The sequence below is a fragment of the Monopterus albus genome, unplaced genomic scaffold (genome assembly GCF_001952655.1).
Source record: "Monopterus albus unplaced genomic scaffold, M_albus_1.0 scaffold166.1, whole genome shotgun sequence".
NCBI lineage: Eukaryota > Metazoa > Chordata > Actinopteri > Synbranchiformes > Synbranchidae > Monopterus > Monopterus albus.
Window position 1 is genome coordinate 1,179,299 of NW_018128046.1, and position 15,957 is coordinate 1,195,255.

The following is a 15,957-nucleotide window of genomic DNA, read 5'->3' on the forward strand; positions in this document are numbered from 1 at the left end:
ACAGGAAATGAGTACGGTTTACCGCAGGAAACAGCAGTCCGTCAAAGGTTCCGCATCCAAACTTGTCCAGTTTAATGAGCTCTCAGACTGAAATGGCTTCGGCTGTTAGCTACTGAAGGAATACATCCATTATATATACCACTTATTCCAAATAGGATCGCAGGGGAATTGGAGCCAATGCCAGCTGACATTGGGTGAGAAGCAGGGTCCACCCTGGACAGGTCACCAGTCTATCACATGTAGACAAACAACCACACACTCCCACTCACAGGCAATTTAGAGTCACCAGTCAACCTAAGCTGCATGTCTTTGAACTGTGGGAGGAAGCCAGAGTACCTAGAGAGAATCCCCCCGAGAACATGCAAACTCTGCCCAGAAAGGCCCCGGTTCAGCCTGGGCTCAAACCTGGAACCTTCTTGCTGTGAGGCGACAGAGCTAACCACCGCGCTGCTGTGTCGCCTCATTTGAAGCATGAATGCCTGCAACTGTCATATAAATAAACCATATTTTACACAGTAGGTGAGTAAAAATGACATATTTATCTCAGAACACTCACCAGGTTGAGACAGCTCATATAAAAAAGGAAATTTCCGCTGTAGCTGAAAATCCTTGGCTTTACAGAGCTTCGGGGTTTGAGGCCTCTTCTATCCTTTTATTGTACTTCTTTATTAAAACTCCCATTTCATACAGTTCATAGCCACAGTTCAAAACAGAGCATTTCTGAAACTTAATATTGACAGCAGGGCCTCAAGTGAAGAAAGAAACCTGACAACGTGGGCTTCACCGAGGGAGAGAGAAACAAGCCAGGGGTGAGAAAACTGCAGAGACAGTCAGAAACAGAGAGATGGAGTAAAGCTCATCTGGAGAGAGACAGATTCATTGGTGTGGCAAAGACGGACATGGCGGCTGAAACCTGATCTCCTGGCCAATGCTGATGAGGCTTACGGGGCCCGTAATCCCAGGATGAGGTGTCCTGTAGCCCCAGACTCTAAAAAGGATCTGGGGATGTAGCCGGCCCATAAACTCCATTTTCTCCCTGTTCCTTCTTTTCCTCATCTCTCTCTCAAACACACACAAAAAAAGCCAATAGCAGCCACTACCGCTGGCTCCTGGCCAATCAGCTGGATCCAATTTATGACTAAACGATGTTGACAGCTTCTCCAGGCCTTTCCAACAAGGGCTTAGCATGCTATGGGAGCATGTGTATTCCCTGGCGGAGCTGAGAAGAAATCCCTCGTATGGGTTAAAGGGGATGAAAATTGGGGGGAGATGCTTGGGGCCAACATTCCTCACAGCCCCGAAAATAGAACCTGAAACTGGGGAGCGAGTACATTAGCGGGGGCTACACATCGCCTGATAAAACAAAAGGCTGCAGATGAAGAGAGACGCTCCGAGGCTGCACTCAGCCTTATAAACTCGTTCCAAAAACAGTGTCAGACTCCTGACAGCACCACATTCAAGGTTTTGTTTTGTTACAGGCAGTGTGATCTTTGACAACTGTGTTTCTACACTGAGAAGCTAATGTTTATACTGATCATTACTGTTTTACCACTGCAACTAATGATTATTTTCATTAGTGGTGAAAAATGCCCATCAACATTTCTAAGGTGACATCCGCAAATGTTTAGTCAGCATTTACATTAAGTAACTGGGTCTAGATTTCTGTTGGAGAAAGTTTTTTTTTTCTCAACACATAACCAGGATTCATGCATGTGCATCAAAAACTGTCAAGAAAATATCATAGCTGGATGAACATTTAACCGTTTGTAAAATGGAGACACGTTTGTCACGTAATAAAAAATTATGAACTCTGATCTTTGACATATTCGACGGACATGGTGTCCCTTCCCTCCACTATGCCACAATGAAGCCAAGGTAATGTGAATACGCCAGCTGCCATCTTGTGTTTTTGCAACCAGATTCTGTGCAGTAGTCACCACAAGTGGGGTGACAGCATCAAACCACCAATCAAAGCTGTCAAATCAACTGAAATGCACTACTTTTTATATCATCAACTAATGTATGAAAAGCAAATTTACCATAAAAATTACCACTTGTACACATTTCTGTGTGATAATAGCTGCCAAAAACCATAGAAATGACCTCTGGGATTTTTTTTTTTTTCTTATTTATACTTCGAGTTTTAATTTTGGCTCATGTCCCATCCACTAACGTGGAGGAGGTGGGATTTATGAAATATACTGCAACCAGCCACTAGGGGGCGATCAATCCGCAGTGGATTCACTTCTGGGAGCCCTTATGGTGTCTGTACTTTCTACAATCTATCAGGAAATTAGTAAAAGTAATTTCAAAATAAGGGTTCAGGGGATAAATCAGATTAATAACCTGTTGATTAAATATGCACATTTACAATGACTAGGTTACTGCAGTGCATTTAAATGTGTTCCGATTTCTTTAAGTAACCTGATTTCTTGTAAGCATGTTAACAAACTGAATCACATATAACAAAGAAAAAGCAATAAATAGTCATTTAAGAAGGCAAATCAGCAAATTTTAGGTACAGTATATATGTTTGCCATTATATATGTTGTAATAATATTCCTCTGCTTCCCAACTATGTTAATTCCAGAATTTACCAGCTAACATCATACTGTCACTATAAATCTCAGGGATATGAAACTATTATTTCAGCATTATAAAAGCATGGACTCTCAAACATGAAGCTCAGGCAGAAATCAGATCAGAATCAACTTAGAAAAATGTTCAACCTCATCTCTAACCACAGCTTTTCTCACATTGCTGCCAAACCACACTCCTCCACTGCTCGGTTTCATCTTACTCTCACTCAACTACCAACAACACAAATAATCTTTCAGGGGAAAGTGGGCCTAACTGACTCTGTGAAACAGGCAGATAATAGCATAACATCTGCTATCTAATACAGCCCTTTAGCAAAAGCCCCTAACAGCATCATGAGTGGATACATTTCTTAAATTGGTAGCTGCAGAGGAAAAGTCTTAGTGCCATTTTGCTGATACTCAGGGAGGAAACCCTGAATTTGTGGGCTGCGCCACTGAGTGTGGCTTACTGCTGTGTTTCTGTGACTTTTGACCATTGTCCTACCTAAACATTGCTCCAAAGACAATGACCTTTTTCATCTGGATCTTTGACTTTTGCCTCTGAGGTCTCATGCAGATAAATCTATCGCTTTAATTGTGACACCAAATTGCAATCATGGTCTTGAAAATAAGAAATTAGCTTTTTCCCAATCTATTTTTCACTCACACTCAGCTAGAATTAAACTAATGTGATACTGATGTCTGCCCTGGTAAAAGGTATATTAATAAATAAATTGTTGGATAATACAGAAAAACCCAAATGTTCTCTAAACCCCAGCTGACTTCTTACTTGTTGTGTCTAAACAAAAATCATTTGTGAATCCTGGTTGAATGAGATGAAGCTGTCAGTAACCAACAGACTGTTTTAGTGTCCATATGTGTGCAGCCACAGAGAATGAAGCTGGCAGCCAGACAGGGTGTGCAGCTCCTTGCTGGTGGCAGAGGAAACGCTTTGCTCTACAGGAGACTCACTTCTTGCAGGAGCTGTAGTCGGGGCAGCGGCTGAGTGGCACGCGGATCACACAGCTGGAGAAGGCCACAAACAACGCATGGTGATCCCGATCCAACTCGAGACCCAGCACCCTCCTGTCCTCCCCCCGCACGTTACATCTAGGAACACAGGAAAACACCAACTGTCACAATCAGACATTTTTGATTTAGTTTGACTTTTAAATCATTGCTGCAGACATCTGGCACAATCTGAAAATTATACAGAGAGCCGGCCATGAGTCTAACTCCATGCAGAGAGACTTTTCAAGCCATGCAGTCAGAAAACAAAATAAGACAAAGAAAAAATCATTTTCATTCCCCTTCTAGCAGTACGGGGTGAAGTGTTACAATAGACCGAAGAGTGGGTGAGCAGGACAGATCAAGGCGGAGAGGAAGAGAGAAAGAAAAGAACAGAGGAAGATACAAAATGAATGACAAAGAAAGAAAAGACTAAAAATCGAGAGTGAATTCACAACAGAGAGAAAAGATGACAGACAATTAAGGAATAAAAGACAAAGAGGTTGAACCACAAAGTGTGTCTGACTTGTTAGGGTTGTAGACGTCGATGTCCTCCAGGAGTTGTGTGTTGAAGGATGCGTTGGCCCCCTCAGTGCTGGCCAGGATCTTCAGCACATGGCCGTTGTCTGAGCCCAGAAAAAGCACTGTGTAGTTCTTGTATGGCCCTGCTGACGTGTCCACTGCTATCTGGGTCAACTTAAACCTGCATACAAAACATAGAAAAAGACTATTACACATGTAACTATGTTGAAAGTACTGATCAGTTAAAGATGTGATGCACCATCAAAAGGCACAGTGACTTACAGTAACCCGGCTCTAATGAGGAACTTCAAAATTTAAGCTAGCATTTCTGTTTAAATTGATGGAAATGAGGGGGAGCTAACAAGGACACATATCCTAATTAGCATCTTAATGTTGTTTCGCTTTGTTAGAGTCAAATTTCCCATAATAAAATCCAAACAGTGGGTGAGTACTGAGCTTAAAGCATCAGTGTGCAATCAATCACTTCATCTAAAAACCCACCATTCCCTTTTGCTGCTGCCTGCACTACACACTTTAATCCCTTCATCCTGGTAATTCATTTATCCATCCACCCACAGCCATTCAATCGATCCTTCCTGTTGTTTAGCCACTTTCCTCGACACAATGCAGTCTGTTTTCACCCACAGTTTGCTATTATGTATTTATGACAGGAAGTCCAGTGCAGTGAACTGGTGCTTCGTATTCATCTCCCTCCACACAGACACACCTGGGAGCTGCCCGGCATCACCGCAGCCGTCTGTTGCTGGCTCCACCCGAGCAGCTGAGAATTAGGAGCCGTGCTGAAGGGCACCTTGAGTCCAGTGGTTGTTGCCAGAGGGATAAGCTTTACTCACTCATTTGAACAAACAAACTTCCTATAATGATCCCAGTTATATTTTTGGCACCACATCTAGATTCTTCTATAAAGGACACCTGCACAGGCTCCTGTGTCCTCATTCTTCCCTCAGTCCCTCCCAGATGGTCCCATGGAGGCTGGTGTGTTTACCCACATGGACCTGACTGTCGCATCCTCGTGACGACTCGGCAGCATCGCATCATGCACTTCTGGTTAGGTATCATTTATTTAGCTCCTCTCTGGCGTGAGGTGAAGCAGATGCGATGTTTTTGGCACCAGATGTGAAGCGGCGCGTGTTTCCCCAGCGTAGAGCCGCTGCAGCGTCTGGCTGGCTGTCAGCCCGGCTGTGCTTCAGGAGGCACGGAGAAGGCTGCTGCATACTGTGAGTGTGAAGCCTGAATGCGTGATGTGCATCAGCAGCATGTACACGCATGTTTGCATGTCCTGAGGCACTTGTGACACTTATCACTGATTCTGCATTCACTCCATCACCTGATTTGTTTTAATTCATTGTGGGGACATTACATTCATTTCCTGGAGACTAACTACATAACCACAGTTTTCCTAACAATAACCTCAAACCAAGTCGTCATCCTAAAATTCAGTGATACACTGTAGAGACCAGCTTGTGATACTGGCATCCAGTGAATGGGTTTGGTTTTAATTTGAGTCAATAAAGCTGCTCACTGAGCACAGTGAACATTTGACTGCATCTGATCTAGCGCTTTTGTATGATTTATTTTGCATAAGGTAATACATGGAACATCAGCAACATCTGGCAAAAATAAAGGCAAACAGACAATGTTGACACAGACAATGACACTGGGGTGTTTAAAGTTGCAAAATGTTGCAGTTTTCAAACTCAGAAAAAGATGCAGATATATTATTGGACCTGAATTAATTAATTGTTTTGTCAATTGACAGAAATTATGTGTAATTAATCTAAAATATTTGGATGCTCAATTAATTGCTTAAATATTTTTATGGCAAAAAATAGAAAACATTGGTTCCAGATTCTGCTCCATTGTAAAGTGATTTTCTTTGGGGTTTGGACTGTTGGCCGGAAGAAACACACCATTATATGCTAATCTGTTAATTACTTTTTGATTAATCAGCTGTCTGTGTTCACAAAGAGTCTATAACTTGTTGAAAAACAGTGAAAACTCCCCATCCGCACGTTCCCCCATCTCAGTAAGATCGCCTCAATTTGCTTGTTTTCTCTGACCAATAATCCGAAACCCAAAGAAATTCAATTTACAAAAAAAAAGCTGGAAGCTGGAACCAGAGAATGTTTGGTATTTTTGCTTGACAAACTGCTTAAGCCTTTGATTGAATCTCAGCACTGCTGATTAATAATCTGTCAGCTGTTTCAGCACCACACAATATGTGGCTAATAAAGGATCAACTCAGCTCATTGACCTTAATTTGTGCGGATGCTGGGAGCTGCATCACTTGCTGCCTCTCACTTGATGTTTGACTATAAGAATGTTAGTGGAAGAAGGGTTAGGAGCTGCACTAAAAGGCTGGCAGTAAATGAATACAAATGACAAAAACAATATGCTGGTTTCTTTGCTTCTCTTAGAATAATGTCAAAGCTGTTAACAACAATGAATGAACAAAATCTAGCCCATCATTTATCCATTTGCTCTTTCATTCAGACCATTACTACACCTGCTGGTGGTGCGGGTGAAGTAGGGTCTGTCGTAGACCGAGGGGACGGACTCGTCCATGAGTGGGTACGACTTGATGAATGTCAGGGTTTCATCGGGGAAGGTGGTGGACGACTTGTAAGCAGCCGCTGAGCCCTCACTGGCGCAGCTTCCCGGCCTGTACAGCAGCAGCAACAAATATATCAGGTCTGTATTCAGTTACATGTGTACAGATGCAAAACCACTGACAGCTGTTTGTTTCTGGGACAAACAGGAGGATAAACAGGTGTATGGTGTGACTGCTGGTGGTTTTTGTTCAGAGATGTCTGTGCAGAACAATAACAGCAGCAGCTGCAAACACATTGCTGTCAGAGGCAGAAAAACATGTTCCTGGAAAGTGTCAGTTTGCTATTTAAAGATGTCTCTCTTACCTTGGCTTCGGGACTTGCTCCTCTGGAACAGGTGTCCATGCTGACTCACTGTTCCTCTGCTCTTTGAATTTGCCGCTGAAGGCCTTCTCGATGTCGTCCATGTAGAATGCACAGACAGAGGAGCCGGTGATGCTGGGGCCACAAAGGAGGACGGCGTTAAAAACAAAAGGTGAGCGAAACAAAGGTCGGGATTTCAGCACTTTGTCCAAACCTGGAATAACCTCTGTCCATTAACTGAAAATTCTGTGTACAGTGTTGTCCTGCAAGTATTTGCCTTCTTTTTTACAATCTTCTTTAAATGTTCAAAAAATATATATCAATAATCACTATCATTGTAAATTGTGTTACTGTGATGGAATAAAGCAGAAAGCAACCAGGTTGCTCTGCAAAGCAGCTTTTTCTAGAGAAATGATGACGCCATCCAGAGTACGCCACTGAGTATCTGTAGTAATACATCACCCTACCTCAAAAACATAGTAAGACAAGCAAACTAAACACGTTATTGTGAACAGACAAACAACGCTGATCCCTAGCTGGCCTGACTGACCTGTTTGCCTGTGTGGTGAAGACGCCGAGCACGGCCGGTCGGTGGTTGACCTGCAGCACGTTGGTCAGTGACTGCAGGACATCAAAGTAGAAGAAGGAGTCACCTGGAACGGAACAGTTCAGTCGGGCTTTGAGAAATGACGTCCAGTAACGTTCCAGCACCCTCGGGGAACCGCCATTGTCATTCTTACAAACACGTGCGACTCTGGAAAAAACCACCTGAGGGGACAGATGGGAAAACACCTTACAGATGACAACTCTAATTTGTAAATCAAGACATATACCACAACACACCAAGGCAGAGCTAACATGAGGAAATGAATGGCAGTAAAAAATCTTGTAGGAATGTGGTTTGCATTGCAAGTGATGTTATCTGACTTTACTCCAGTCAGAAACAAACGAATCAATGCTACAAAACCACAAGTCTGGCAAGCGTCTGGTGTGGAACGTGTCCCTCACCTTGCCGAGCGTAGTGTACTCCACTGCAATCTCACTGAAGAAAAAGTACACGTAATTCCCATACTCAATAGCGTGGAGGAAATGGGGCTCTGTGGGAGACAAGAGGAGATGCCTCACAAACATGCTGGCAGCGAGGCCTTATTTCCAACATGACAGTGGATTGTGAGCAGCCTGGGAGTGAAGCTGGTAAACACAGACGCTCAGTTTGGAAAACACGTCCAGGAGAAACTCAGGGAGTGTGTTATAGAATGCCAAATCCAAATATTAGGGTAAAAAATAAGGCGAAACAATCACAGATTATATTGGCTGTACTGAAACTGCAAAGCTAGAGCTGGATCAGTGCTAAAAAAATAAATAAACACCCAAGTCAGAACTGTAGTCAGTTGCAAGGTTGGACTTTGGTGCATTTCAGAGAATCTTTATTTTTGCACACCTTAGTTCTGATGGCCTACTTTCTCCAAATACTTCAAACCCTGATTCTGAGACCGAAACAAATAAGACTAACACAACCCGATCAGATCACTTTACCTTTCAAGACAAAATGGCGTTTCTAAGTAGATGCCTGTAGCACAGGAGAATCAAAACTGTGAACTCTTATCTGAACAGCTGCTAAGTATGAACATGGTTTTGCCATCACATATGTTGCCAAAGCAGAGGTAACGCTTTTACCAGCGTTTGCTTGTTGGCTGGTTGGTTCACAGCATAACTCAAAAAGTTATGAATGGAATTTGATGACATGTTTTGGAGAGGTAGGATGTGGCCCATGGAACAGTTTATTAGATTTTGGTGCTGGATCCAGGATTTTCCACCACCGTGAGATAGGGCCAGTGTCAATATTTTTGTTTATAACGCCATACACAATGCTTGGACAAAAATTGTACAGTAACATCCACATAAAATCTGTCACACACCAAAGTCTGATCTGGATCCAAGTAATACTCTGCTGATCCAGAATGTTCACATTAATACAGCTCACAGAAAAAAAACCAGTTGGTGTGAAATAACAACAACAACAACAAAAAATCTACACTCTAGTTAACTTTATTTCCTGATCTTTAAACCAGTTTTTAAACCAGCTTGGCAGTGTTTGTTGTGCTCATACTGTCCTGGCTTCTAGATCTCTGTGAAAAAAGTCAGACTAAACTGCAGTATGATGATTTTAAGCTGTTATTTGCACAGTCTATCATGTGCATTCCTATATATAATATAGAAATGGAAGAGAAGTGATTGTAAACCATGTTTCCTACAGTTTTCTTGCTGAAATAATACTCCAACTGAGAAGAATGATGATAAATAAAACATCTTGCTGACCCTAGACATGACAAATGTAGCTCAGTCTTCTATCTCAACAACTCATCACCAGGCTCCTTACAATCCCATAACTATATGTCAATGTATGAATGCCATCTATTAAAAAGCTGGCTCATCACCTCTCAGCCATTTGGAGTCATACTTGACTGTACGGAGGACAGGGCTACTTTCTCCTAGACTTCTGTAAATGACTGCATCGCTTGCCAGGAAATCAGTCATGGTGGCCGAGTAGAAATCACCACCTGAGAAAAAGAGAAAAACCATGATTGAGCTACACTGTCAGGGGTGACAGTTCCCATGAATAACCTGCTACTGTTAAGTGTGTATTTTGGTCACAGGTGACTTTTATTGCCCTTTAAAAAGAAGTAGAGGAGAACAGATGTAGGAGACCGAGTCACTTTTAATAACACCTCGTGTGAACTTTGCATAAATGTCAGTGGAAACCTGGCAGGACTGAGTGCAGGTCTGGCTCTCCCTTCACTCTGCCCTGAACTTCAGACTGATGCAGTCACAAAGTATCAGCTTCCTTCATTGCTATGATTTAGAAAAAATCCAGCCACAAGTGCGGATCAGTCAAGGTGCAACTTCAGAACATAGTTTTTATTTATTTATGCTTGGATACTGAACTGCATTTATATTTCAGGCTTTTAGCTCATACCCTCATCCAAACAGACAGTGGTTGTTGTACCAGTGTCTATTACATTTTGATTTTTACATTATCTAGTAATTTTCTTCCTTTATGTTCTGTGACCACAAATAAAGAAAACCATTTGAATGATGAAGAAGGAAGAATGGATGTTCACTCAAGTCTGCTGACAAAGACCTACAGCTGTTCAGCATGCATTTGAAAAAGAGAAGGTGAAAAGAAGACACACACACACACAAACATTTAAAGAGATAAATCTGGCAACAACACTGGCATGAACCTTTAGAGAGTAACCATATTTTTCCACTTTTAATTCACTTGTTAAATTCAAGGCAAAACTATTAAATGGGTCCTGAAATCCATCCATACAAAAGACCGCAGCTTTTGAACCGATGCATCACCTGCAGAGCCTATAAAGGTATTATCTGAATTAGCAAATGCATTCAGAGTCAGGAATATGAACTTTGAGAGGATTAAAGACATAGATCAGCAGCTATGATCATTAAACCAGCAACATTTACTCACAGGACAGTCTCTACAACCAGGGGCTCACTCTGTTTTATTCACCTGCAAACAGGCCAACGTTGGACTGGCGGGATTCGAAGGGACAACGTGCCTGTCCCACAACCTCCTCCCCTTCCTGCTCCAGTGTCGACATCTAGGTCAGAGAGGACACAGCAGCAAAGTAATGCTTTATGAGGCCATATACAGAGCTTTGTAACCCAACAGAAAAATGAGATATAAAAGACAGAGTGACAATTGTAAATATGACAACGGTGTTACTGTGCACAGCTGTAAACCCCTGAGGTCACTGCTGCTCCATCTGCAAAATGAATCAGCTTCAAACACCCAGAAGTCTATAACGTAGTGAGAATTGTGTCTGAATGCAAAGGATGTACCAAATCAATCAGTGATAATGGAAGGGAATGCACGCATCATACAGACTCCCTTCTGTTTGATGTATTGTATGTGGGTTGGGTCCATAAAGGATGTGAGTGAAGTCTGAAGTCCTGCTATCACAAGCAGACAGACAGTTTATCAGTCAGCCACAGACATCCAGCTGCTATGTTCCAGCCTGTTGTTAATGAGGTTATAAAGCTCAGACAGGATAATAAGCAACACCCAGCGGTGTGTGTGGAATGGCGGCCGAACGAATGCAGAACGACTGCGACACCCTCTGTAGCAGCGAGGTGACTGACAAACACACGCTTTTCCAACATTTCCAACACTACCCTAACCACCACTAGCCAAAACCTTACCTCATGCCAACTCTTCACACTGATTATGTAAACAGATTTATGTCTCCACAACTTTAGTTATACAAGCTCACACCATGTTATCAGTCCATAACACGTGGCTTATGTGATGCTCATCTGACATTGGTGGGGTTGAGGAGTTGTAGAGGGAGTGTTGTAGGCGTGTACGATACGGCCACGTTGTAACGACTCGAAGTGAGTGGTTTTATTCATGTTTCCAGCCCTTCAGTGCTCATGCTAACAAGGTAAACAAAAGAGTCTTCTTTCCGTGGGTGCACACAGTCTGACCACCCCCCCAGGTGAGATTGGTCAATGCAGCGCCTTGCAAGATTATGTCACAGGCCAGTCTGGCAAAATCTGAACCAGATCCAACTTTTTCACCACACAAGGTTGCATTGTTTTGCCAAAAGCCCCTGGAGTGCTGGTGCCGGCTGCAGCAAACACAATCCCACCTAGAAGTGGTATCACTGCTGTTTTTCTCGTTGGAAATGTGTATGTGATGTACTCCTGTGAATCATCTGCCTTGTACTGTTTGTTTAATGTTGTATTGTACTTTATGTTTCGATTAAGGCCTGCCAACACACACATATGTAAATTATCTTGAACTTACTGTGGTGCCACAGAGCTATCAAGACATTTTCACATGTTTACACCAGTTTCAGTGACTGTGGGTTCAAAATTTATCTCATAGAACTTTATAAGTTACCACCACCACCACTACTACCACAACTAAGCCTCCAACCAGTTGCTTTAACAGATTTTTTATTTACTTGGTTAAAACCACAAAGAAGATATCACAACAGAAACTGAGGAACCGATAGCTGCACATATGGGCTAACAGCTTGTTACATTCATGGCCAACAAATCATTAACGGATGCATCATGTTTAAATACTGTCCATTCTTTCTAAGAACCTCTGCCTGTCACTAGTGGCAAAATGTCAGTACAGATAAAATATAGAAGACATTTGTCTTCATCTGCACCTGAGATGACTGGGTGGTGGGTTAACAGCTGCTCGGAGTGCCTGTGAAAATACAATCACCCAGCAGAGAAAAAAACTATGCAATCCAGAACCTCACAACAGAGCTTTGCCACATAAACGGCACATAAAGGCCTCAAGGAAAACCCTTCAGTCTGTCATGGATATGTGTTTACACCACTGAACCTGACACAATCCAACACAACAGCACTGCCTGAAATATCACTCCTGTGAAGTGTTCAGTTATTGTTCAGACTGAGCCACTTGTTTGTGTTATTGTTGTAATAAACTGAATTATATGGCACAAGTGCCACTTTCATTGTACCCACCCTCTTGTACGGCATCAAATGAACACTATGGTTAGATATGGTGAAAACTACTTTTCACAAGGACATGAATAAAATCACAAAAGTGAAGTTCAGAAAGCGGCCAAGACCAAGTGCTTTTAATGCATTTTCCAGTTTGGCTTTTACCACAGGAAGCAGGCACACAGGGACAAGCAAGAAGGCAACATGACCAACAAATGTCATGTACATTTTTAAATCAGTGGGACACAAAATGTCAACACAATTTAAATTTCTTTTTTTTTTTTGTCGGGGCAGTCACTTTTAATGTTTAATGCCTGGATGCTCAGTAAATGCCAACAAGAAGGCAACAAGTCATATTTTTTCAATACTGACAGGGTTAGCAAAGGGCTAATTATACTTATTCATTAAGAAAGAACTTATGTAATTTTCCAAAATAAATTTCAGAAATATGACCTTGAACCCAGCAAAGTGAAAAAAAAAAAAATCATGCTGATGTAATGGTGTATTGATTCAAGTGGCAAACGGGAAAGAGCAATGCAACCAGGAATGTCACCATAGTAATAATAAAGAAAAATAAAAGTGGCTGGAGTATCACTCAGTCTCTAATCAGTAATCAGGAAACAGAATGATTGTGCTCTCAGTGAAATTACATTGTTTGAAATCTGATTAAAAATCAACAGCACTGACCATTCTTGTCTGAAGTGAAGCAGCAGTGTGTTAATCTCAAAAAAGACCCCAGACGTCAGAGAGAACTGAGGATTCAACAAAGCTGTGTGGTGACTGCGGGATCGTTATCCCTGCGGGTACATGAAGACAGATGGTTCTGATGCTTCAAGGTTTTGGTTATATCGCAAGCGCGTGCTGAAGACTCTCTCTGTTGTCTACAGACCAGCTGTCGCAGCAGCCTGGTCAGTGAAGCTGCATGACACACAAACACACAGACGCCTCTCTCTCAATCGCCCGTTGTCCTCCACATATGATTTACATTTGCCCCCTATCTCCTCAGCTGCCTGGATAGGCATCTCTTGTTTATTTTTTCCAGAATAGGGAAAAAGATGAGGGGAGCAGGGGCAGTTGAGGGCAGCACTGAGAAAGAATGTGTGAATGTGTTTTGGTTAAACTGTAAATTGGCCACTCTTTACCAAAGGAAGCCCATGGCAGGGAGACGGTGACATCTGGAAGGAAGTTGGTATGCAGTTCTCTAACGATCTGACATTCATTTTACTCCAGCACAACCTCTGGACATCCTGTAGCTGAGCACTGACACAGTGGAGGTCCTTTCTGACACTTTCTGATCCTGGAAGGCAGTTAGGCGCTATCAGCATAAATTGATGTTGTTCATAGTTAATAAATCCCAAGACTGGAGTGGCTGGTCATTCAGAAACATAAAATACTAACTTCTGGTTGATCAATGAAAAATTTGATAAATCCCTCCCCAAACCTGGGGATAAACAGGCTTCTAGAAAGATGATCCTCTGCATTTAAAGTGTTTGGACAGTCACGCCTTTCTTATCTACTTCACAAAACCAACAATAGAAGAGCTAAAGTGTAGGCACTGTGTTACACAGCATGTTTGTAAACCACTAGCGTCAGAATGCCAACCAGCTTCTTACCTACAGTGTCACTTCCAAGGAAGGGTAATAATATCATTAGCTAACTACATTATTAAGTTACAAAAAGCTCCATTCAGGACTGACACATCCACAGTGTAAAAACTGGTGTAACACTTGCACAGACTACATGAAAGTTATTTACTCACCCTTTATTTCTTTTGCTATCCACATGGCACCATACTGTAAACAACAGAATACTCTGACCCCCCCTTGGTAGGAACTAAGATATCTCACAGGTCAAAAACTCATAGAAACAAAGTATTTCTGGATTTACAGTCTGTGCTGTAGCAGTTGTACTCCCCCCTCCTCTACTGTGAATAACAGTACAAACCTGTGATATCACCTCGGAGCCTCCATAATGACATGCTGCTGGTCTGGGTTTCTCAACCTGTGAGAGCTTTGCCTTTGCATTGTCCTTAAGCAAAATGCAGCTGTTAGCATTTGTGTTATGTTTTGGACCTCAGTGCTGCTATTTATCACTATAGTGGAAGGATATGAGTCAAGGCACAGCTGAGAGCCTCGTCTCGATCTGTTCTCCTTCATCCTCCCACTCCTCACTTTCTTCACTTTCTTCCTCTTATTCCATCTCCCCCCTCAGCTTTGTTGTTCCAGCGATGTGAAAGAACCTGTTGTACTATTGCTATTGTCAGCATATCTTGTTTCTCTCAGCAGATGTCTGTCTCTCTGTCTTGTTGAGCCAACACTTTATTTCACCACCATTAAGAGTTTGAAGTAAAACTGACCTTGTACAACACAAGTGTGGCAACATACACAGGATCAGTACACATCTGCTGCTGATGTTTGACTGTTCAGAGAACAGGAAAAGTACTCTACAGTACTGGTAAATGGACTGTATGTCTATTGGTTACTTTCGACTGTTACTCTGTATTAACATAGTTTTTCATGCATTTAGCATATGCATCATGATTGTTTAGCCTCTCCCTTTTTTGCATGAAGTCATTTTCCAGCTGTTTTCACATCACTGAAAAGATGAAAGTGAAGCGCTGGCCGCTGGGCTTCGGCTGACGAAGCTGCATTCGACCTGGTATGACCCATCTGTGTAGCAGTGTTTGTGGGTATTATCTGACAGCAGATGTCCTTTTAAAAAAATGGCGTTAACATTATTTTATCTATTGTTTGGGCTCTGGTGGCTACAGATGTACTGCACTGGCAGTAAAAGTGCTTTACATGCACTTTTATTTCTGACTTTGCCTTAATTCAACAAAATTTAAAGAGTATTTTTCATGGTTATTTATAATAACTCATAGTATTGTATAGTGAAGTTGACATTACTATTATAATACCATTAATGTCTCTTTAAAGGTTTATGGCTCAACTGTAAAAAAACAAAAACAAAAAAAACCTCCAGTCTTTCTCTTAGAGCTGCAGCATGTAACTTAAGGTAGCGCTAGCATGAAAATCCAAATCACTCCAGTCAGTTCTCCCTCTCCCTGCTCCACTAAGCTCTACTATGATCTGCTACGCTCCGCCACTCATCAGATATTTGTCGTTATGAAATTACAAGAAATGGGAAAGCAATAAAATTTACTGATTAGGCAGAAATAATTGAAAATCTCTGACTGGTCAGAGAGGTCAGTCCCGCTCAAAACCTTTAAGAAGCTAATATCTCTGCACTGCTGCCAGCGCTGGTCAATGAGTCTGGGTCACAGCAGGGTTCAACAGCAACTCTCCACATTAAGACACGTTTTGGAACAGGTTTCTACAACTGAACTATTTGGGAAAAATGTTATACTGCAGCTTTCATTAACCAACTCTGAACCAACTTTAACCCCA

The 15,957-nt window shown here is 42.1% G+C and overlaps 1 protein-coding gene across 7 annotated transcripts in view; it reads right to left on the reverse strand.

The window, feature by feature from the left end:
• The window catches only part of sema6cb (semaphorin 6Cb), a 155,037-nt gene that overhangs the window by 37,570 nt on the left and 101,510 nt on the right, over positions 1 to 15,957 (reverse strand). For all 7 annotated transcript variants that reach the window (XM_020615490.1, XM_020615486.1, XM_020615489.1 and 4 more), the window contains 8 exons: positions 10,575 to 10,665; positions 9,481 to 9,603; positions 8,051 to 8,139; positions 7,593 to 7,810; positions 7,046 to 7,177; positions 6,637 to 6,792; positions 4,114 to 4,290; positions 3,552 to 3,689 (listed from right to left, as the gene is read on the reverse strand). In XM_020615490.1, coding sequence (XP_020471146.1) covers positions 3,552 to 3,689; positions 4,114 to 4,290; positions 6,637 to 6,792; positions 7,046 to 7,177; positions 7,593 to 7,810; positions 8,051 to 8,139; positions 9,481 to 9,603; positions 10,575 to 10,665 — 1,124 coding nt within the window. The remainder of the gene's footprint in view (positions 1 to 3,551; positions 3,690 to 4,113; positions 4,291 to 6,636; positions 6,793 to 7,045; positions 7,178 to 7,592; positions 7,811 to 8,050; positions 8,140 to 9,480; positions 9,604 to 10,574; positions 10,666 to 15,957) is intronic.